This window comes from Erinaceus europaeus, chromosome 3, assembly GCF_950295315.1.
Source record: "Erinaceus europaeus chromosome 3, mEriEur2.1, whole genome shotgun sequence".
NCBI classification, from domain to species: Eukaryota; Metazoa; Chordata; class Mammalia; order Eulipotyphla; family Erinaceidae; genus Erinaceus; species Erinaceus europaeus.
Window position 1 is genome coordinate 120,386,976 of NC_080164.1, and position 25,044 is coordinate 120,412,019.

At 37.7% G+C, this 25,044-nt stretch overlaps 1 protein-coding gene across 3 annotated transcripts in view; it reads right to left on the reverse strand.

Annotated features, from left to right (window-relative positions):
* The window catches only part of LOC103113917 (UDP-glucuronosyltransferase 2A2), a 48,455-nt gene that overhangs the window by 18,959 nt on the left and 4,452 nt on the right, over nt 1–25,044 (reverse strand). For 2 of the 3 annotated variants that reach the window (XM_016188352.2, XM_007523521.3), the window contains exon 1: nt 19,405–20,146. The exons of the other annotated variant lie outside the window; for it this stretch is intronic. In XM_016188352.2, the coding sequence (XP_016043838.1) occupies nt 19,405–20,146 (742 nt within the window). Of the gene's footprint in view, nt 1–19,404; nt 20,147–25,044 lie in introns of those variants that run through there. 3 annotated transcript variants of the gene reach the window in all.

Genomic DNA, 25,044 nt, shown 5'->3' on the forward strand with positions numbered 1-25,044 from the left:
AAGGTTCAAGAGGCCCAGAGAGTACCAAACAGAATCAACCCAGACCTGAAGACACCAAGACACATCATAGTCACAATGAGAAGAAGTAAGGATAAAGAAAGGATCCTAAAGGCTGCAAGAAAGAAACAAAAAGTCACATACAGGGGAAAACCCATAAGATTATCCGCAGACTTCTTCACTCAAACTCTAAAAGCCAGAAGGGAGTGGCAAGATATCTATCTAGCCCTGAATGAAAAAGGGTTTCAATCAAGGATAATATATCCTGCTAGACTTTCATTCAAGCTAGATGGAGGGATCAAAACCTTCTTAGACAAAAAACAGTTAAAGGAGGCAACCATCACCAAGCCGGCCCTGAAAGAGGTACTAAAAGACCTCTTATAAACAAGAACATCACTATAATACTTGCAATATATCAGAGCAAACAAATATGTTTTAAAACAATGGCACTACAATACATTAAATCCATAATATCAATAAATGTCAATGGCTTAAACTCACCCATCAAAAGGCACAGGGTGGGGGGATGGATCAGAAAACGTAACCCAACCATATGCTGCTTGCAAGAATCCCATCTGTCACAACAAGATAAACACAGACTTAAAGTGAAAGGATGGAAAACTATCATACAGGCTAACGGTCCACAAAAAAGGGCAGGAACAGCCATTCTCATCTCAGACACGATAGATTTTAAATTAAATAAAGTAATAAAAGATAGGCAAGGACATTACATAATGATTAGAGAATCAATCAGCCAAGAAGACTTAACAATTATTAACATCTATGCACCCAACAAGGGACCATCTAAATACATTAAGCATCTACTGAAAGAATTTCAAAAATACATCAATAGTAATACAATAATAGTGGGAGACTTCAATACCCCACTCTCACACTTAGACAGATCAACAAAGCAGAGAACCAATAAAGATACAAGAGAATTGAATGAAGAGATTGACAGACTAGACCTCTTGGACATTTTCAGATTCCTCCACCCCAAAAAACTGGAATACACCTTCTTTTCAAATCCACATAACACATACTCAAGGATAGACAACATGTTAGGCCACAAAGACAGCATCAATAAATTCAAGAGCATTGAAATCATCCCAAGTATCTTCTCAGACCACAGTGGAGTAAAACTAACATTTAACAACAAACGGATAATTATTAAAAGACACAGAATTTGGAAACTAAACAACATGTTCCTTAAGAACCACTGGGTCAGAGACGCACTCAAAGAGGAAATTCAAATGTTCCTGGAAACTAATGAAAATGAAGACACAACCTATCAAAATATTTGGGACACAGCTAAAGCAGTACTGAGAGGGAAACTTATAGCCATACAATCACATATTAAACACCAAGAAGAAGCCCAAATGAATGACCTTACTGCACACCTCAAGGACTTAGAGGAAGAGGAACAAAGGAACCCTAAAGCAACCAGAAGGACAGAAATCACTAAAGTTAGAGCAGAAATAAACAACATCAAAAATAAAAGAACCATACAAAAGATCAATGAAGCCAAATGTTGGTTCTTTGAAAGATTAAACAAAATTGACAAACCCCTAGCCAGACTCACCAAACAAAAAAGAGAGAAGACTCAAATTAATAGTATTGTAAACGATGCAGGAAATATCACAACTGACACCACAGAAATCCAGAGAATCCTGCGAAACTTCTTTAAAGAACTATATGCCACCAAGCTAGAGAATCTGGAAGAAATGGAACAATTCCTAGAAACCTATGCACTTCCAAAACTGAACCAAAAAGAACTACAAAATCTAAATGCACCAATCACAGACAAAGAAATTGAAACCGTTATTAAGAATCTCCCCAACAACAAAAGTCCTGGACCAGATGGCTTCACAAACGAATTCTACAAAACTTTCAGGAAACAGTTAATACCCATACTTCTTAAGCTATTCCATAAGATTGAAGAAACAGGAATACTCCCTTCCACCTTTTATGAAGCCAACATCACCCTGATACCCAAAGCTGATAGGGACAGAACAAAAAAGGAAAACTACAGACCAATATCTCTGATGAACATAGATGCCAAAATATTAAACAAGATCTTGGCCAACCGGATACAGCAACACATCAAAAAGATTGTTCATCATGACCAAGTGGGATTCATCCCAGGAATGCAAGGCTGGTTCAACATCCGTAAGTCAATCAATGTCATTCACCACGTCAATAAAAGCAAAGCCAAAAACCACATGATTATCTCAATAGATGCAGAGAAAGCCTTTGACAAAATCCAACACCCATTCATGCTCAAAACTCTACAAAAAGTGGTAATAGATGGGAAATTCCTCAAGATAGTGGAGTCTATATATAGCAAACCTACAGCCAACATCATACTCAATGGACAGAAGCTGAAAGCATTCCCCCTCAGATCGGGGACTAGACAGGGCTGTCCACTGTCACCGTTACTCTTCAACATAGTATTGGAAGTTCTTGCCATAGCAATCAGGCAAGAGAAAGAAATCAAAGGAATACAGATTGGAAGGGAAGAAGTCAAGCTCTCACTATTTGCAGATGATATGATAGTATACATAGAAAAACCTAAAGAATCCAGTAGAAAATTACTGGAAGTTATTAGGCAATATAGCAAGGTATCAGGCTACAAAATCAATGTACAAAAATCAGTGGCATTTCTTTATGCAAACACTAAATCTGAAGAAGAAGACATCCAGAAATCACTCCCATTTACTGTTTCAGCAAAATCAATCAAATACCTAGGAATAAAGTTGACCAAAGAAGTGAAAGACTTATATGCTGAAAACTATGAGTCGCTACTCAAGGAGATAGAAACTGATACCAAGAAATGGAAAGATATCCCATGCTCATGGATTGGAAGAATAAATATCATCAAAATGAATATTCTCCCCAGAGCCATATACAAATTTAATGCAATACCCATCAAAGTTCCACCAAGCTTCTTTAAGAGAATAGAACAAACACTACAATCATTTATCTGGAACTTGAAAACACCTAGAATTGCCAAAACCATCTTAAGGAAAAGAAACAGAAATGGAGGCATCACACTCCCAGACCTTAAACTATATTATAAAGCCATCATCATCAAAACAGCATGGTACTGGAACAAAAATAGGCACACAGACCAGTGGAACAGAATTGAAAGCCCAGAAATAAATCCAAACACCTACGGACAACTAATCTTTGATAAGGGGGCCCAAAGGATTAAATGGAAAAAGGAGGCTCTCTTCAATAAATGGTGCTGGGAAAACTGGGTTGTAACATGCAGAAGAATGAAATTGAACCACTTTATCTCACCAGAAACAAAAATCAACTCCAAATGGATCAAAGACCTAGATGTCAGACCAGAAACAATCAAATACTTAGAGTAAAACATTGGTAAAACAGTTTCCCACCTACACCTCACGGACATCTTTGATGAATCAAACCCAATTGCAAGAAAGAATAAAGCAGAAAAAAACCAATGGGACTACATCAAATTGAAAAGCTTCTGCACATCCAAAGAAACTATTAAACAAACAGAGAGACCCCTCACAGAATGGGAGTAGATCTTCACATGCCAGACATCAGACAAGAAACTAATCACCAAAATATATAAAGAGCTCAGCAAACTTAGCACCAAAAAAGCAAATGACCCCATCCAAAAATGGGCAGAGGAAATGAACAAAACATTCACCACAGAGGAGATCCAAAAGGCTAACAAACATATGAAAAACTGCTCTAGGTCACTGATAGTCAGAGAAATGCAAATTAAGACAACACTAAGATATCACCTCACTCCTGTAAGAATGGCATACATCAAAAAGGACAGCAGCAACAAATGCTGGAGAGGATGTGGGGACAGAGGAACCCTTTTACATTGTTGGTGGGAATGTAAATTGGTCCAGCCTCTGTGGAAAGCAGTCTGGAAAACTCTCACAAGGCTAGACATGGACCTTCCATATGACCCAGTAATTCCTCTCCTGGGGTTATACCCCAAGGACTCCATAACACCCAACCAAAAAGAGGTGTGTACTCCTATGTTCATAGCAGCACAATTCATAATAGCTAAAACCTGGAAGCAAACCAGGTGCCCAACACCAGATGAGTGGCTGAGAAAGCTGTGGTATATATACACAATGGAATACTATGCAGCTATCAAGAACAATGAACCCACCTTCTCTGACCCATCTTGGACAGAGCTAGAAGGAATTATGTTAAGTGAACTAAGTCAGAAAGATAAAGATGAGTATGGGATGATCCCACTCATCAACAGAAGCTGACTTAGAAGATCTGAAAGGGAAACTAAAAGCAGGACCTGATCAAATTGTAAGTAGGGCACCAAAGTAAAAACCCAGTGGTGAGGGGTAGACATGTAGCTTCCTGGGCCAGTGGGGGGTGGGAGTGGGCGGGAGGGATGGGTCACAGTCCTTTGGTGGTGGGAATGGTGTTTATGTACACTCCTAGCAAAATGTAGACATATAAATCAGTAGTTAATTAATATGAGAGGGGAAAATCAATTGTATGTCTCAAAGTTTCTCAAAAGACAAACTGAATCTTTTTAATATATAGGCTATGTATTTGATATGCGGACTCTCTCAAAAGCCTAGACCAAGTAGATTAGAAGCATCCAATAGCACAGCTATATACAAGATACTGGGTACTGTACAGCAATCCATAACAAAGGGACTTTTCAAAGTTAACCCAATTAACAAATAATGTGATGATAATATTAACTATTGATTGTCTTTTTGAACCCTAAGACAGCAGGAACCTCACATCTTCACTATAGAGCTCCTACTTCCCCCAGTCCTGGAACCCTTGGATAGGGCCCACTTTCCCGTATGCATCTCCCAATCCAAACCAAATAATATTGCATCCGCCGATCACAATCTAACCAAAGCAACGATTGCCACCTCAACATGCTTCACCTCAGACTGTATCCAGAGACTTCACGTGTGGAATGACAACCCTTCAACTTCATTACTCGGGTGAGACCTTTCCTTTTATAGTACACTCTAATTTCATCTCAGGTAGTTCACTTTCTAACAAAGTCCCATAACCTAGATATACACCAGTTTCTGTGAGAGAGAGCTTATGTGCACACGTATCCATAAACTACTGCAAAATATATACCTGAAAGCAGAAGTACACTAGAGTTTGCAGTGAGTACCTCCCTAACACTTCCTCTCCACTATTCCAAGCTTGGGATCCATGATTGCTCAACAAATTGTTTGGCTTCATATGTTAACTCTCTTTTCAATCACCAGGTTCCAGATGCCACCAGGATGCTGGCTAGGCTTCCCTGGATTGAAGACCCCACCAATGTTTCCTGGAGCTCCGCTTCTCCAGAGACCCACCCTACTAGGGAAAGAGAGAGGCAGACTGGGAGTATGGACCGACCAGTCAACGCCCATGTTCAGCGGGGAAGCAATTACAGAAGCCAGACCTTCTACCTTCTGCAACCCTCAACGACCCTGGGTCCATGCTCCCAGAGGGCTAGAGAATGGGAAAGCTACCATGGGAGGGGGTGGGTTATGGGGATTGGGTGGTGGGAATTGTGTGGAGTTGTACCCCTCCTACCTTATGTTTTTGTTCATTAATCCTTTCTTAAATAAAAAATTAAAAAAAAAGAAACCACTTTACATCATATATAATAGCAACACACAGGAAATTTGTGTAAATTTCATAACATACCAAATGTACTATGTGCACTTAACTGGTGTGCTACTTCCTTGCCCCCTTATAACACATCAAATGTAATGGCTAAACAAGAAGAAACATTACAGAAATAAACCAGGACAAAATACCAGAACATAATCCCTAAAACGTGGAATCAGACAAGAATGAGGACAACATTCAAACACTAACTGATGCTATAATTACAGGAGCAAGGAAAGCTTTTGAAGGTAATATCATCAGAAAATGGGGAAACAACAAATGAGACTCTGGAAGAAAATACTAAGTATATCAGGTAATTAGAGAGATGAAACAGCTGAATTAAGATTACAACTAGCTGAACAAGCTAATAGAGTATCTGAACATGGTAACAAAATAGTTGAGCCACAGAAAACAGCAGAGAAGAGAGACAGCAGAATAGCCAAGGAAGAAAACAGAATCAGCAAGATTGAGGATTAATTAGAGAAAACGAAGAAATCAGTAAGAGAAGTAAAAAAAGAGACTAACAGATACTGAAAATAAAAACAGAGACATATGGGATGACTTCAAAAGAAGTAACATATGCATTATTGGCTCACTCAAGGAAGAGAGAGAGGAAGGGGAAGAAAGCACTCTACAGAACGTAATTGCTAAGAACATCTCTACTCTAAACAACACAAAGGACATAAAAATTTAAGAATACTAGGAAGTCCCAAACAGAATTAATTCAGACCTAAAGAAGCTAAGACACATCATATTTAGAACAAAAAGGAATGAGGATAAAGAAACGATCCTGAAGGCCACAAGAGAAAAAACAGAGTCACTTATAGAGAAAAGCCCATAAGAGTATTAGATTTCTCCACAAAAATTCTAAAGGCCAGAAGAGAATGACAAGATATAAATCAAGTGCTCACTCAATAAGAAAGGCTTTCAACCAAGACTACTGTATCCTGCTAGACTGTCATTCAGACTAGATGGAGGGATAAGTAAGTAGCTCCTCACACAAGCAACAGTTGAAGATATCAATTGTCACAAAGCCTGTTCTGCAAGAACTTCTAAAAGGTCTCCTATAAGCAAAAAATTGGAATAGATGGAAAATTCCTCAAGATAATGGCATCCATATATTACAAACCCATAGCTAACATCATACTCAGTGATGAAAAACTGGAAGCATTCCCACTCAGATCTGGTATTAGGCAGGACTGCACACTATCACCATTACTATTCAAAATAGTGTTGCAAGTATTTGCCATTGCAATTGGGTAGAAGAAAGAGATTAAAAGAATATAGATTGGAAGAGAAGTCAAGCTCTCACTATTTGAAGATGATATAATAATATAGATAGAAAAATCTAAAGAATCCAGCAGGAAGCTCTTGGAAATTACCAGGTAATATAGTAAGGTTTCAGGCTACAAAATTAACATACAAAAAGTAAGTGGTTGGGGTCAGGCAGTTGCGTAACTGGTTAAGCATACACATTATAAAGGTCGGTGACATTCCTCTATGCAAACAGTGAGTTAGAAGAAGAAATCCAGAAATCAGTCCCTGTTTACTATAGCATCAAAACAATAAAATATATAGGAATAAACCTATCAAAAGAAGTAAAAGACTTGTATACTGAAAATTATGAGTCACTACTCAAGGAAATTGAAAAAGACACAAAGAAATGGAATGATATTCCATGTTGATGGGTTGGAAGAATTAACCTCATTAAAATGAATATACTACCCAGAGCCACATACAAATTTAATGCAATATCCATCAAGATCACAATCATATTTTTGAGGAGAATAGAATAAAAGCTACCAGTGTTTATCTGGAACCAGAAAAGACCTAGAATTGCCAAAACATTCTTAAGAAGAAAGAACAGAAGTAGAGGCATCACACTCCCACATCTCAAATTGTATTATAGGGCAATTTTGTAACCAAAAGTGCCAGTAATGGAACATAAATAGACAAACTGGCCAGTGGAATAGAATTGAGAGCCCAGAAGTAAGCCCCCACAACTATTGACATCTAATCTTTGACAAAGTCTCCTACACTATTAAATGGGGAAAGGAGAGTCTCTTCAACAAACAGTATTAGAAAAGTTGGGTGAAACATGCAGAAGAATGAAACCAAATCACTTATTTCATGAAACACAAAAGTAAATTCCAAATGGATCAAGGTCTTGGATGTTAGAGAAGTAAGAGGTCATTGCTCATTAAAAAAACAATAGTTATGGGGCCAGGCAGTGGTGCACCTGGAGGAGTGCACAGTTTAACATGCACAAAGACTTGATTTCAAGCCTCTGGTCCTTACCTATGGTGGGGGGAGCTTTATGAGTGGTAAAGCAGTGCTACAGGTATCTCTCTTCCTTTCCCTCCCTTTCTATCTCTCTCTCCCTCCTTTTATCTCTCCTTTTTTTAAAAAAAATTATTTGTTATTGGATAGAGACAGAAAAATTGAGAATGGGGGGGGGGACAGAGAGGGAAAGATACAGAAAGACACCTGTACCCCTGCTTCAGCACTCATGAAGCTTTCCCAGTGCAGGTGGGGACCAGGAGCTTGAACTCAAGTACTTGTGCACTACATTGTTTGAGCTTAACCAGGTGTGCCATCCCCTGCCTCTCCATCACCCTTTTCCGTTTTAACTTCTCTGTCTCTGTCCAAAACAAATATTAAATAAAGAAAAGCAAAAAACAGTGTTTCCCCCAGTCCTGGAACCTCTAGTGTGGGACTCACTTTCTTGCATGCTTCTCTCAATTCATACCAAATGATATTGCATATGTTGATCCCAGCCTAATCTTTGCAACGAGTACCACCACAGCATGCTTTACTTTAGCCTGGATCCAGAGATGTCAAGAGTGGAATGTCAGCCCTTCAGCCTCATTACTCAGGTGAGACCTTTTCTTTCTCACAGGATTCTCTAATTCCATTTCGGGTGATTCACTTCATAACAAAGTCCCAAAACCTAGATATAGACCAGGTCCCATGAGAAGGGCATATGCTCACATGTATCCATAAATTAGGGCAAAATATATACCTGAAAGCAAAAATGAACAATAGTCTGCAGTGAGTCAAACAGCAAGCAAGTAGAAAGACCAAAAAGACACCATAAAGTTCATAATGAAACAGTGTCTACTTAGACTTAGTTATCCTCCTTGCCTACTTCCTATTACACTTCCCTCAGTCACTTCAAAGCTAATCTTATTAAATTAAGGACTATAAAAGCTGAATAAGGGCAAGAGACTGGCATACTTTAATGATGACTCTTTAGTCACTATCAGGCCACCCCATCAGCTGGGGCCCTAGTTAGAAAGTCCTGAGATTCCCAAACAGACATGATTGTCTTAGACCTCGAATAGATCCCTCTCTCCATTGTTACTGGTCATCTCTACCAGGAACAACACAATAGAGCCCTTTGTGGGCCCCCATAGGACCTTGCCCTCAACTTGGATCAGCAATGTTCCATCCTCCAAAGAGAGGCTGGACAACATACTCTATGTTGCACCTGAGGAAGATGAGTCCTGATATTGGGGCAGCTTGGAACATTCCTACTCATGACCAGAGTATGTGAGCTCACACCTACAGGGATGCAGAGGTCACATAGGCTCCCATGCTAAATATGGGCCCCAGATCAGATCAAATCAATGGGGTTTACAGTCCACACTATTTATATACCTTTCCCATATTTGTGAGCTACTCTCTTCCCTGGTCCTTTTTTCCAGCCCTGACATCATTTCCCCAGACAGTAACTTGGATCCACCTGCGTATCAGATGTCAGGCTCAGAAAAAAAAAAATTGTGTAGTCATGGGCCGTTTGGAATACAACTCAAATAGGCTTACTATCTACAAAATGGAGACCCCCAAATCTTCATCTGCAATATTCTAGCCTTTAGGTTCATGGTTAGTCAACAATTTGTTTAGCTTTAAATGTTAACTCTTCTTTCAGCCACAGGTTCCAGATGCTAACATGATGCCAAACGGACTTCCCTGGGCAGATGACTTCACCAATATGTACTGAAGCCCCAATTCCCCAGAGCCCTGCCCCACCAGGGAAAGAGAGAGACAGGCTGGGAGTATGGACCAACCTACCAATGCCCACATTCAGTGGGAAAGCAATTACATAAGCCTGACCTTCTATCTCCTGCACCCCATAATGACCCTGGGTCCATACTCCCAGAGGGATAAAGTATAGGAAAGCTATCAGGGGAGGGGATAGGATGTGGAGTTCTGGTGGTGGGAATTGTGTGGAGTTGTAGCCCTCTTATCCTCTGGTTTTTGTCAGTGTTTCCTTTTTATAAATAAAATTTAAAAAAAAACAGTAGTCCAGGGTGTGGACATTCAGAATGTTGTAATGGTTCCGAAACAACCATGAATCACAAAAGGATGTCTGAGATATATTTTGACTTTCAGTGTATGAGTTACTAAGTAGACATTTCTGAGGAAATATTGATTGAACTTATTAACACTTGAATATCAAAGGAAGTATAAAATATAGAAATAGAAACTTAAATATCCAGTTATCCATCCATAACCCAATTTCAATTCTTTTTCAGTCCTTTAATATTTACCACCTTCAACAAGCAAGTTATAGCACCTAGAGTATGCTAGAATCTGTACTATGCAGAGGGTATAGAGAAAAAATAAGATAATATAGTTCTAATTCAAAGGGAATTCTTAGAATATGGACCAAAAAAAGTGCTATAGTGTATTTCCTTCTCTCTCTCTCTCTCTCTCTCTCTCTCTCCAATGAAACTAAACAAAGAAGGGGGATGGGCAATGGTATGATGGGTTAAGCACACAAAGCGCAAGGACCCATGCAAGGATCCAGGTTCCAGCATCCCCCTCCCCCGCTGGAAGGGGTGAAGCAGGGCTGCAGGTGTCTACCTTTCTCTCCCCCTCTCTATCTACTGTCATCACTCAATTTCTCTCTGTCCAATCCTATAAAAAAAATGGAAAAATGGCCTCTAGGAGCAGTGGATTTACAGTGTTAATAGATCCCTCTTTCTACCATCACTGGTCACATCATTTGGGAACATCATAGGACCTTTTTAAAGTCTTCTTCAGGACTGTAGCCTCACTATGACCTAGCAGCAGTGAGGACTGCCCTACTCTAGGAAGGGAGACTGGGTCATCCTACTTTGCTACTGGGGAAAAACTGGTTCTGAAGTGAGTGCAGCCTAGAATGTTCCCAGTTGTGACTATGAACTGTAAGCTCAGTCTGACAGGGAATCAGAGGCTGTCCAGGCTCCAGTCTAAATATGAATAGATACGGGCCCTGGGCTAGATCATTATGGTAAATTGTTAATTGCATTTATATATTGTCTTCAAGTTTGCAAGTAACTCTCTGCCCTAATCTGTTTCCTAGATCTTCTTTCAATTTGGACATCATCTTACAAGACAATATTTCTAGTCCACCCCAATGTTAGCTATCAAGTTCAAGCAAAGATTATTTAGACAGACTCCTAGGAATGATCCCAGATATCACTAGTTTCCTTCCACCCTAAGGTCCCTGCTTCATCTGTTCTATCCTACTTTATGATTCCTGTTTTTTTTTTTTTGTCCTGTTTTCCATATTTCAGCCACCAAGCTCCAGATGTTACTATGATTCTTTCCTGACTTCCCTGGGCAGACCACCTCACCAATGCTTTCTGGAATCTCATTTCTCCAGAGCTCTACCTCACTAGGGAAAGATAGAAACAGGCTGGGGGTATGGATGACCTGCCAACACCTGTGTCCAATGGAGAAACAATTACAGAAGTCTCAACTTTTGCACCACAAAAATGATCTTAGTCCAAATTCCCAGAGGGGTATAAAATAGGGAAGTTTGTAGTGGATAAGAGGATCTGGCAGTGGGACCTGTACAGAATTATACTCCTATTACTCTACAGTGTTGTAAGTTACTATTAAATCACAAATGAAAAATTTAAAAAAATGGAGAGTTTCACTGGGTTGCTTAGTTTGGATTTTTCAGTGGTTCTGGCTATAAATGTTTTGAAAGCTATGAAAAAACAAAAATCAAAAACAGAGATACGGCAAGGTCATAATATATATTTAAAGCACAAAATTTGCAAACCAAAGTTAGCAATATATGAAGAGAATCATATTATCATAGCCAAGCGGAATTCATTCCAAGGATGCAAGGATGGCTCAACACATGCAAACCAAATAATTTAATAATGAAATGAAAAATCCTCAGGCAAAAGAATGAAAGAAAGAGCAGCAACAAATGTTGGAGAAGCTGTGGGGACAGAGGAACCCTTCTACACCGCTGGTGGGAATGTAAATTGGTCCAGCCTCTGTGGAAAGCAGTCTGGAGAACTCTCACAAGGCTAGACATGGACCTTCCATATGACCCAGTAATTCCTCTCCTGGGGGATATACCCCAAGGATTCCATAATGCCCAATCAAAAAGATGTGTGTACATCTATGTTCGTAGCAGCACAATTCATAATAGCTAAAACCTGGAAGGAACCCAGGTGCCCAACAGCAGATGAGTGGCTGAGAAAGCTGTGGTACATATACACAATGGAATACTATGCAGCTATTAAGAACAATGAGCCCATCTTATCTGACCCATCTTGCACAGAGCTAGTAGGAATTATGTTAAGTCAGCTAAGTCAGAAAGATAAAGATGAGTATGGGATGTCCCCACTCATCAACAGAAGTTGAGAAAGAAGAACAGAAAGGGAAATTAAAAGCAGGATCTGATCAAATCGAGAGCAGGGCACCAATGTAAAAACACTGTGGTGAAGGGGAGGGTGGCCATTGGGCTTCCCGGCATAGCGGGGGGTGAGGGGGCGGGGGTGGGTGGTGGGGATGGGACACAGTCTTTTGGTGGTGGGAGTGGTGTTTATGTACAATCCTATTAAAGTGTAAACATTATATAAACCACTATTTAATTAATATGAGAGGCGAAAAACTGATGATATATCTAGAACTTCTTAAAACACAGACTGAGTTCTTTTAATACATAGGCTGTCTTTGATATGTTCTCTCCCAAAAGCCTAGACCAGGGAGAACAGAAGCAACTGACAGCACAGCTATATACAAGATGCTGGGTACTATACCCCAAACCCTATCAAAGGGACTTTCCAAAGTTAACCCTATCACCAAATAATGTGATGATAACAATAACTATCCATTGTCTTCTTGAACCCTAAGACAGCAGGAAACTCACATTTCCACTATAGAGCCTATATTTCCCCCAGTCCTGGAACTTTAGGGTGGGGCCTACTTTTCTGCATGCTGCTCTCAATTCAAATCAAATAATATTGCATCCGCGGATCCCAACCTAATCAACACAACGAGTGCCACCCCGGCATGCTTCACTTCAGACTGTGACCAGAGACTTCAGGTGTGGAATGACAACCCTTCAGCTTTATCACTTGGGTGAGACCTTTCCTTTCATAGTATTCTCTAACTCCATTCCAGGTGTTCCACTCCCCAATAAAGTCCCCAAACCTAGATATAGTCCAGGTCCCCTGAGATAGAGCATAGGTTCACCCGTGCCCATAAAGTAGGGGAAAAATATATACCTGAAAGCAGAAGTATACAAGAGCATGCAGGGAATACCCCCAACACTTCATCTGCACTATTCCAGTCTTTAGGTCCATGATTGTTCAACAATTTGTTTGGCTTTGTATGCTAACTCTCTTTTTAGCCATCAGGTTCCAGATGCCAGCGAGATGCTGACCAGACTTCCCTGGACAGACAACCTCATCAATGTGTATTGGAGTACCACTTCCTCAGAGCCCCAGCCTACTAGGGAAAGAGAGAGACAGACTGAGAGTATGGATCGACCAGTCAATGCCCATGTTCAGCGGGGAAGCAATTACAGAAGCCAGACCTTCCATCCTCTGCAACCTACAACGACCCTGGATCCATACTCCCAGAGAGATAGAGAATGGGAAGGCTATCAGGGGAGGGGGTGGGATGTGGAGATCAGGTTATGGGAATTGTGCGGAATTGTACCCCTCTTATTCTATGGTTTTGTTAATGTCTCCTTTCTTAAAAAAAAAAAAAAAGAATGAAAGAAAGAAAGAAAACTGCTGCAAGTGATGGACTCTCACTTTGGAATTCCAGTATCCGGAGTGGAAGCCTTGGTGGACTCTGACTGTAGCAAACCTGCTCTCACTTTTGATATTGTTGGCATAGTTACAATCAGTTTGTACTGTGTCCAGCCTGAAAAAAAAGATAAAAGGTGGGAGTTGGGTGGTAGCACAGCGGGTTAAGTGCAGGTGGCACAAAGGACAAGAACAGGCATCAGGTCCTGGTTTGAGCCCCTGGCTCCCCACCTGCAGGGGAGTCACTTTACAAGCAGTGAAGCAGGTCTGCAGGTGTCTCTCTTTCTTTTATCCTCTTTGTCTTCCCCTTCTCTCTCCATTTCTGTCTGTCTTATCCAACAACAACGACATCAATAACAACAATAATGACTACAACAATAAAACAACAAGGGCAACAAAAAGGGAAAGATAAATAAATAAATAAATAAATAAATAAATATATAAAAATATTAAAATAAAAAAAGATAAAAGGCTGGGTGCTGAGGTTGAAAAGTTGCTCAGGACTGGTAGGAATAAACCTGAAACCTGGTTACGAGAAATAATCGTAACTCCCTGCACTCCATGTGGCCTCGGTCTCTTTCTTGGGCCACTCCAGAGCTGTAACACTCTAGAGTTTTAACACTTTGGAGCTGCACCCTAGATTTTTCCATAAGAAGACAATGGATCAAGATGAAATTGTAAAGATTACATGAGCATATCAATCAATGCCGGAGAGCTGTCAGCATTCAATAGCCATTTCTGTTAACTCTCAGTAAATCAGAGACCAAAGAAATATACCTCAACTTAGTAATGATTACATACAATAAACCCACAACTAACATCATACTCTATAGTAAGAAACTCAAAACTTTTCTCCTAAAGTCAGGAATAATACATGGATGTACACACTCATCATTCCTGTATAATGTAGTTTCAACATCAACAAAAAAGATAACATCGTTTTGGAAGCTTTAGTCACAGCAGATAGGCAAATATGGATACCTGTGGGGACAGTTCAAACTGGAAAAGGAGCGAAAGTGTCCTTATTTGCAGAAGACATGATAACATAAAGAAAATTTCAGGGGCTGGGTGGTGGTGTACCTGGTTGAGTATACATGTTACAATGTGCAAGGACCCAGGTTCAATCCCCTATTCAAAAGCAGGTTTAGATATGAATAGATACTTCTCCATGGAAGACATACATATGACCTACAAACACATGAAAAAAAGTTCAGTATCACTTATTGTTAGGGAAATGTAAGTCTAAACCACAATTAGACTGATATATATATATATATATATATATACATATATATTAACAATAATAATTAAAACAAGAAGTATTGATGAAGGTTTGGAGAAAAGGAACTTTAGTACACCATTATAAGGACTGAAAACTGTTGCAACCCCTGTGAAAAATGGTATGGAGTTTCCTTAGTAAACAAAAAATAGAAATACTTTATCATCCAGCAATATCACTTCTAGGCATTTTCCAAAGAACATGAAAGTCTTAATTCAAAAGGATATGAAGTCCCATGTTCATAGCAGCATTATTCACAAAGACTCACCATGAGATTTTCACTGGTGAATCTAATTATATGTATATATTTTAAATGATGCATTTTTGAAATTACGTATTATATTTCATTGTTGCTTCAACTAAAAAAAAAGAAAAAACTTTTATCCTAAAAAGTGTACAGCACTGTCTTCATGAATGGGAGAACTCTCATAAGAAACATTAGATCACAAAGTCGGGGTGAAGAGAAATTGGCGGAATTTTTTCTTCTCTTCCCCATCATGACTTCTTTTTTTATATAACTAAATTTTAAAAAAGGAAACATTGACAAAACCATAGGATAAGAGGGGTACAACTCCATAGAATTCCCACCACCAGAACTCCGTGTCCCATACCCTGATAGCTTTCCTATACTTTAACCTTCTGGGAATATGGACCCAATATCATGAAAATTATAGAGTATTTTGATTCTGTGTATCATAAATTTGTATATATTGAAAATTAGATTAATTTAGTTTTTTTGTTCAACTCAGGAGAATTAAATATATTCTGGATTTTGTACATGCATGTGAGCTTTTGGGTACTTGTTTGGCCTGTTTTCCCTATGTCTAACTAAACATGTTGTTTTAATTTACTTTTCCCATAGAACTGAAGAATAATCACTGTAATGGAAATGCCACAGCGATTTGACGTTATCAAATGTCCTGTGTTCTAAGATAAAAATATTAGGTACCAAATCTATTTTGCTATCCATCTGCAATTACCAGGTGTCACTGATACTTTAAGACCATAATTACAAACAAAACATTAATTGGATTGTACCAGTTCTTTTTGACATCATGATTCAACTTGAAACAAAAGGCTCAAGGTAGCTGTTTACTAGTCAACTATGTTTGGTAACATGAGGAGCATAAAAGGATTTAATAAGAGATTTCACTTCTCAAAAGTGTGGGATTTCTGAAACTTGATTTTCCTGTGAAAATGAGAAGTTGGGAACATTCTGTTTTACAAAGACTTTTTCGCACGTTATATAAATAAGCGTGCTCCATTGAGAATGATTCAGCACGCCTAGTACTACGTTACTTTCTATGTACAGAGATAGAAAGAACTCCAAATAGTATAATTAGGGCTTTGTGATTACAGAGGTTTTACATTGCTTGGTCTACATATTATTCAACATAAGCATATTCTTTAAAAATGTCATAGCACTTGCACACATTTGGTGTCATATGACCAATCATGCTAAATAATGCTGTGAAACAACTGCTCCACCTTAAAGAGAAGTGCTTACTTCAGAATTTTCTAAGGTTTCACAACTGGGAAGTGTTACTTGAAACCAGAACCTTATGTGTTTTCCAAAACCCTTTGTCCTCTATCGTTTTATAATCCTTTTGTTTAAGTAATATAAGATATCTCATTTAACACCTGAAATATTTAGTTTGTGATATGCATGAGCTGTGGTCATTATTTCTGAGCACATTTCAAACATCCTTGCATATAATCATGCATATGATCTATATACATTTAAAGCAGAATGCTTCAAGGGAGTATGAAATTTGGAATCCAGAAAAAGAAAATATAGTCAAATTTGTACTGTAGTGCTATAGAAACACAAAATTTTCCTTTCAAACTCCTGATTACTGTCTCTTTAAAAATATATGCAAATTTCAATTATTAATACCTTATCTGTGCAGTATGCTCAAACTTTTCTTTAGACCAAATCTATAAAGAAGACTAAAAATGTAAGTGATAGCAGTCATGTGAGGAATTTATTTCAAGGGAGCTGAGTGGTAGTACACCAGGTTGAGCACACATATTACAGTGCACAAGAACCCGGGTTCGAGCCTCCAGTCCTTACCTGCAGGGGGAAAGCTTTGCAAGTGGTGAAGCAGGGATGCAGGTGTCTCTCTGTCTCTCTCCATTTCTATCTCCCCTTCCCTCTCAATTTCTGGCTGTTTATATTCAATAAAGAAGGATTATAAAAAATCAAAAAGACAAAAATTTATTTAAAAGCCAAATACATACAAATACATAAATTTGACTAGTGAAAGGGAAGATTATGGTCAAGTTGTAGTAAAGATAATTTGGTATCTATGGCCTACTACATATCTTTGCACTTGTTCTTATCTGTGTATAAGATGTTTATTCCCTAAGATTCCTACTGGTTATTATGCTCACTTCTTTCAGATCTTTATATTTGAAACTTTCTTGGGCTACATTGTTTGGTTGTTTTCTTTTTAGGTAAGACAGAGAGGCTGAGAGTGAAAGAGATCAGAGCACTAAAGCTTCCTTCACTGTGGTGGGGGCCAGGCTCAAAGTTGGGCCACACATACGGCAAAGCAGTGAAGTATCTAAGGGATTTATTTTACCAGTCCTACCTTGTTTAAAACTGTAACCTATTATCAGAACTATCCCTTCTTATTATACTACACAGCATATATCCACATTCTAATAGTCTGTATATTTTACTTATTGTCTGCTTCTGTAAGTATCTTTGGGTAAAGTAGAAAATTTTCCTAGTTTGGCTTATATTGCCAGTATAAAATACCAGGTGTTGTTGGATTGGTGGTTACCAAATATGTTTTTATACAAGAAAGAAAGATAAAAAGGAAAGGAAAGGAAGGATAAAGAATGGACAGTTATAAGGTCTTTAAAATGGACCTAGGTCAGTGTTGAGAGTGTTTTACAGACATCTATCACAGGAATATTATTTCATATATCAACAACTTCACTGTAAATCAGTAATACAGCTCCAAGAATAAAATTATAAAAGAAAAAAAATGAAGTGGTAAAGGGGGGCCAGAACCCAATATCCTATAGTGGATAAGGATGACGATTTGGTGAGAATGAGATATACTGACACCTGTCTTGGAGAAATGTGCAAGTATTCTCATGACAATAATCCTGTAAATCAACATTTTCACAACAAAATTATACTTATATTGAAAATAATAGTAATAATAATTAATAATAATAACTCATAAGCCCTTTCAGAAATAAAAGGACATCGATGAAGTTTGATTTTATAGCTCCATATTCTTGGACTACACTTCAGTATGCTTTCCTTTATTATTTTTAGTTTTATTTGCCTCCAGGGTTATCACTGGGGCTCAGTGCCTGCCCTATGAATTCACTGCTCCTAGAGGGTATTTTTCCCATTTTGTTGCCCTTGTTGTTATTGTTATTACTGCCATTGCTATCGTTGTTGTTGGATAGGATAGAGAAAAATCAAGAGAGCTAGGGAACAGACCTGCAGACCTGCTTCACCACTTGTGAGGTGATCTCTCTGTGGGTGGGAGCCAGGGACTGGAACCAGGATCCTTACTCTCGTCTCTGCGCCTTGTGCCATGTGGACTTAACCTGCTATGCTACCACCAGGTACTACATTTCAGTATTCTTTAAAAATTTTTTAAATTTAAGTCGAAAACTACATTTTTTAAATTTAAGTTGAAAACTACATGTTACCTTGTACATTAGTTCCGAAAACTAAGGAGTGGGGTGAGGTGGGGTGGGGGATTGCAGCTGGATGTAGGGTAGGCTGGGGCTTCAGGGGATTGAAAACTTAGTGCCTCCTGGTGGAAAAGGGTGACAGTTGGCTGCATTGTAAGATGTGGTAATACCCATCTTGAGGATATGTGAACTGTACCTCCATGACAATAACCACATAAATACACACTTTTTTGTTTACCAGTGCACTGCTCAGCTCTGGTTTATGGTGGTGCAGGGAATTGAATCTTGGACTTTGGAGCCTCAGGCATGGGAGTCTGTTTGCATAACCATTAACCTATCTACCCCTGCCCATAAATACACATTTCCTCAGTAAGATGATAATAAAGATTTTTTTTTTTTTGCAGACAAAGAAAGGAGAGAAAGTAAATTATGTTGTTACTTCAAGATATTTACCGGGATAATTTATTTTTTGCAGTGTTTTAATTTATCCTAGCTAAGGTAGCTACATTAATATATGAAGATTTATTTCCATATCAACAAGTTATTGCCTTGACAGAAGTTAAAATACTTTCAGTGAGGCACTAGAGCCCATTCATTCCATTAACAATAAAATGTGACCAGAGTTAATTAGCCAACTTTCAAACAGATATATATTACACATAGATACTTCAGTTTGGCATATGTAGTGGGGTGGAAACTGTTGCCCATATTAATAGGAATAAATAAGGTATTTGGAGTCATTAATAAGAGAATATTTTGGAGACTTACCTAGAACTTTGCTGTAGTATGAATTCCATTCTCCCCAGTAGGACTGAAATATATAATCTTGAAGAGGATAAGATATAGTATTTTTAACCCTTTCACCAAATGTCATCTGGTCAGTGAGCTCTGACAAGGCTGCAGGTACATAGGAGACAGGTGCTGGGATTTTCCCACAGTGTCTTTCCACTGTTGAGGCTGGAGAGAACCTCAGTGTATAAACAAATGGAATTCCTAACTTCATAGCAACCAAATCTCCACAGATTGTTACTGGGTCTGCTACCAATACATCAAAACTACCTTTATGAAGTTTTGCCATTAACTTGGGGTTATTTAATACTCCATCACAGATTTGTAAATTAATTCGGAAAAAGGTATCTAAGAGTTTTCCTAGTTCTCTGTAGAATGTCCAGAGTGTGAGAGGAGTTGGTCTATGTTCTAGCCATAGTGCTATCATATGTTCAATTAATTCATCTATATTGCTGTTCTTGAAAGCAACAGGTATCACCTCAAAATTCACAGTAGAAGCAGGATTGGACTTGATGAACAGAGTTGTTGAGGAAGCCAGGACCGTGACATTATGATTTCTTTGAACCAACTCTTCTATAATAATCTTAATATTTAACCAATGGCTACCATCCGTAGGCCAAATTAGTACATTGCCACTTAGAATAATCTCAGTCAGAGTAAATTTAAGAATCAGCAGCTGGATAAACTTCTTAGATACGTTGATGTCCATTATGGGAATCATTTCACTGTAGAGTTTTCAAGATGAAAAGAACTTTTAAAAGTACATTTTGGTAGTTTATTTTTTAAATAATATTTAACATGCTAGCTATACTCATTCACTCATCAATCCACAGATGAAAAACATTACCATTTAATTTATTATTTGCATTACTATGATTATCCCAGAAGTGAAATTTGGTTCCTTTCTAGTAAAAAACAAACAAATAAATAACAACAACAACAACAACAACAAAAAGGAGGTTATAATTCTGATATTTAAGTATTCTGCAATTACTATTTATAAAATATGTCTTCCATTTAGGACCATCAAAATAGTTCATCAGGACAGTGCACCTGCTCTGCCGTGCACACGACTCAGGCTCAGACTTGGCCCCACCACACTGGAGGAAGCTTTGGCTCTGTGAGGTCTCTCTCTTTCCATCAGTCTCTATCTCTATTTCTTTCTTTCTTTCTTTCTAGAAAAATTGACCGAGAGCAGTGAAGTCTCAGTGATGACAAAGAAGGAATCATGTTAAGTGGGTTATGTCAGAAACAGAAGGATGAATATGGGTTGATATCACTCATAGACAGAAGTTGAAAAACAAAATCAGAAGAGAAAACACTAAGCAGAACTTGAACTGGAGTGAGTGTATTGCACCAAAGTAAAAGACACTGGGGTAGGTGGTGGTAGGGGGAGGGTTCAGGTGCTGGAACGTGATGGCAGAGGACCTAGCGGGGGTTGCACTGTTATGTGGAAAACTGGGAAATGTTATGCATGTAAAACTATTGTATTTACTGTCAAATGTAAAACATTAATCTCTCAATAAAGAAATTTTTAAAAAAAGAGAAAATGAAAATGTTAAGATTGTTAGAGACTGCCACTAGAAGCAAAAATAAGAACCAAGTGACAGGAAGGATAGAAACAAGGAATAAAGAATAAAAATTGAGTGAAAATAAAAATGGGTTTGCTTCACATTTTATTGTCCTTGAATTTTGTGATTTCAGGCCTCAAAAACAAAGGAAGCGTGAAGAGAAAGGGAACCAACGTATAGAGAAGAGATGCCTTTAGAATTAATGCAAACTTGTCCTTTTAATAGTGAGTCTCAATTCTGAAACAAAGTAGAAGTGAGTAAATAATATTGATGGCTATTAAAATAGTACCAGTGAGAGTATTTGAAGTATCTTATTAAATAAATATGTTGCTGAGGTCGAGGGAGCATAAGGTTATGCAAAAAGACTTTCACGCCTGAGGCTCTGAGGCCCCACGTTCAACCCCTAGCACCACTATAAGCCAGAGTTGAACAGTGCTCTCATAACTCTCTCACTGTATCTTTCTCTCAGTATCTCTCTGACTGAAATAAAAATTTAAAAATATATATTGCTATACTGATATTTCAATAAAAAAGAAGAAAAGTCTATAAAGGCATAATTAAAAATTGTCCAAATATTTATATATGCCCAAATAATGAGGCTCAAGTAAGTGAAATATAATAACTAATTAAAGGCTACTAGCAGAAGTAGTGATAAAAAGAACTATTTATTTATTCTATTTATTTTTATTTTTATTTATTTACTTTTTTTTTTAGCTCTGGTTTATGGTGGTGCAGGATTGAATCGGGGACTTTGGAGTCTCAGACATGAGAGTTTGTTTGCATAAACATTATGCTATCTACCCAGTCCACTGATTTATCTGTTTATTTATTTACTTTTATAGAGACAGAAGGAAGTTGAGAGGGAAGGGGGATAGAGACTGAGAGAGGAAGAAAGACACCTGCAGCACCACTTCACCCCTGGTGGATTTTCCTCCTGCAGGTGGAGCCTAGGACTTTAATCTAGGTCTATGCACACGATAATGTCTGATCTCACTCAGCTGTGCTACCATCCCACTCCCACAAACTTAAATCGTATCCAACTATATCTCAATTTCAAACACATGTAGGCAAATCTAAATTATTTAATTTTCTGAATTACAGGAGTTCATTCGCCACTGTCTAGAAATTTTGCCAGGACAATATAATGATTATCCCACTTAACAACAACAACAACAAAACCAGTAGGAAATAATGGACTATATACTATAAAGTAGGTCTTGATGGATAGCTTTTTAATTAAGAGGTAGACCACATTTTAGTGTATAGCTATCCCTAGATATTTATGTTGTTAAAACTAAAAAGTAAAGTGTTGACTTTCATTGGAGTTGATATATGTCTGTTGCAAAGTTTTTCTGGTTTCCCTTATGCCTGATATGATTCATGATTGCAAATTTGAAATTTCTAAAAACAAGAAAAAGAATTAGGCTTGAGGATATTGTAGTTGTAACTTTAATTTACATCAATGGAGAAATTACTTCTTCCATTTTGTGTGATTTCATACCAAAGATAAAAAAAAAATGAAGCAGGAAACTGTGGTGTTAGATCAGTAGGAGAGCACAGGACTTAACACTTGCGAGGGTTCAGGATGCCTGGCAACACATATGACAGAGCTGAGCAGTTCTGTGTTCTCTCTCTCATAAAAGGTAAATAAGCCTCTAAAAGCTAATGTTAGTAATTTTAAATTGCAGACCCACTCACTCCCTTTTGTCCTACAAAAGCTCTTGGTTAAGTGTTGCACAATTCTTCTGTTAAGTCTGTCTCCAGACACCACTAATGTATCTACTACTAATGTTTACAGATGAATTAACAAGTATATATATGAGTCAAGATTTTATTCTTAAAATTTGTAACTTTCATTCCATTTAACTGAGTGGGAGCAGAAACACTGTCTGGGAATTGTGCATGTCTCACTGAATATTTTGACTCAGATGCCATATAGATATCTGACATCCAGCTCATGGGTGGCTGGAAATGAAGTGATTAAAAAAAAATTTTTCTTTATTTATTTACTGGATAGAGACAGCCAGAAATCGGATAGGGAAGGGGGTGGTAGAGAAGGGAAAGAGACAGAGAGACACCTGCATCACTGCTTCACCACTTGCAAAGCTTTCCCCCTGCAGGTGGAGACCGGGGGCTCAAACCCGGGTCCTCCAGCGTTGTAACATGTGCGCTTAACCAGGTGCACCACCGCCCGGCCCGGAAATGAAGTGATTCTATCTCATTCCTTTTAAAGATCCTATCCAATTATGATTGATTTACATAGGATATAGAGAGGATAGGTCAAGGAAATAAAGGAGATTGTGAAGGGACAAGATGGAGGGGTAGAAGGAGGAAGGAAGGGAAAAAAGAGGAGAGGAGGACAAAAGAGGTCAAAATCCTACACAAAATATATTACTATTCAGATACACACACACACACACACACACACACACACACACACACACACCTATTCCAGTATATATTTTCATTAAAAAAAAAAAACTAATGAAAATCAAGTACCATAGAGATATACACAGTTGAATTTGGGTTCGCTTCTACCAATTTATTTTACACTAGCTACTTGTGTTCAGGGAGTACCTATTTAATGAAAAGATCTGAATACACATTTTGAAGATCTAATGCTTTTCTTCATTAATATAGTTGCAAAACATTTCATCTTTATTATGATATTAATTCCTTGAGATTGTTTACTGAATTGCTTACTTATAATAATATATTACCATTGCTCTATTTAAATACAATAGCTAAATATTATTCACACTAAAAGCAATCCTGGTCATTTTGTACTGGTCAACTATTGGGAAAATATTAGTAAAATATTAATAAAAATATTAATAAAAGTAATAATAATTAATAAAATATTAATAAAAGTAATATTATTTATGGATTAAAATGTTTTTATAGCATTAAAATTTAATGTTATATTTGATTGATATATATCTTTAAAAATCTGCCCAATTTTAGTGGCTTTTTGCTAATATGAACACAAAATTAAGTTTTACCTGGCCCAACTTTTAGCAAATATGTTAGAGATCTGCAGAAGCCTTTTCTTATTTTCAGATAAAGGATGCTTATGAAGCTCTCTTAGGACCAAAAACGTTATCCCCAGGCAACTCAGCCCAGGCAACAGAGTTACTTGGAAACCTGTTTCTAAAGGAATAGCCAATTGCTTAGTGATAGTATGATCCAATTAAACTTCATGTAAGAAATTAAAAAAATGAGAAATAGAAAAGTAGGTTTCAAAGCCTAAATTCTTTGAAAGGAAGAAGAAAAATACCCACAAATGTTTAAAGTCTAAAATATTTTGAAGAGTTGGTGGATTTGCACCTGTGTTTTTAAAGGTGAGAAAATGTTTCTCAGCTTTTAAACTGATATTAGAAAGGTGACTTTGAAGACTTCCTCAATTGAGTTGCTATATGATTTTTCATTTCTTTGTTTTTGCACAATCAGGATATTGCACATGTATAATTTTACCACTCCTGGGCTACTTCTCTCATCCAGATAGAGAGACACCACAACCCTGGAGCTGCCTCCTATGTAGTGCCCTGACTCAAATCTGAGCTACAATCAAGGCATGCAGTTTATCCAGTGAGAATTCCAAATCTCTATATTTTTTGACAGTTTTTTAAAAAATTTTTCAAGGGTTGTGAAACACCACAGTGTCTTATACATAAAATCAGATCAACAAGCATTAACTGCTATTACTATGAAAATGTTCATGAACTTGAACCAATTACATATGACTTGTGATTAAAAAAATAACTTGACACTGTTCCTAGCAATTACTAGAGATTAAGAATCTTTCTAAGGTTCTTGTTGCATTTCACAGCAGAAAAATCACCTTACATAAAGCTGCACTATTTATTCTCTCAGGTGTAACAATTTTAGGTCTACGTAAATATGGATTTATTGAAATATATTTGGTGAGCTCATTCAGTCTAATTTAAAGATAGATTTACTATCACAAGTCAGAAATTATTCTTACATTCCATTCACCCTTTCTTCTTTATCAACCATATATTTAGAGTCTAAAAAAAAAAAAAATGAG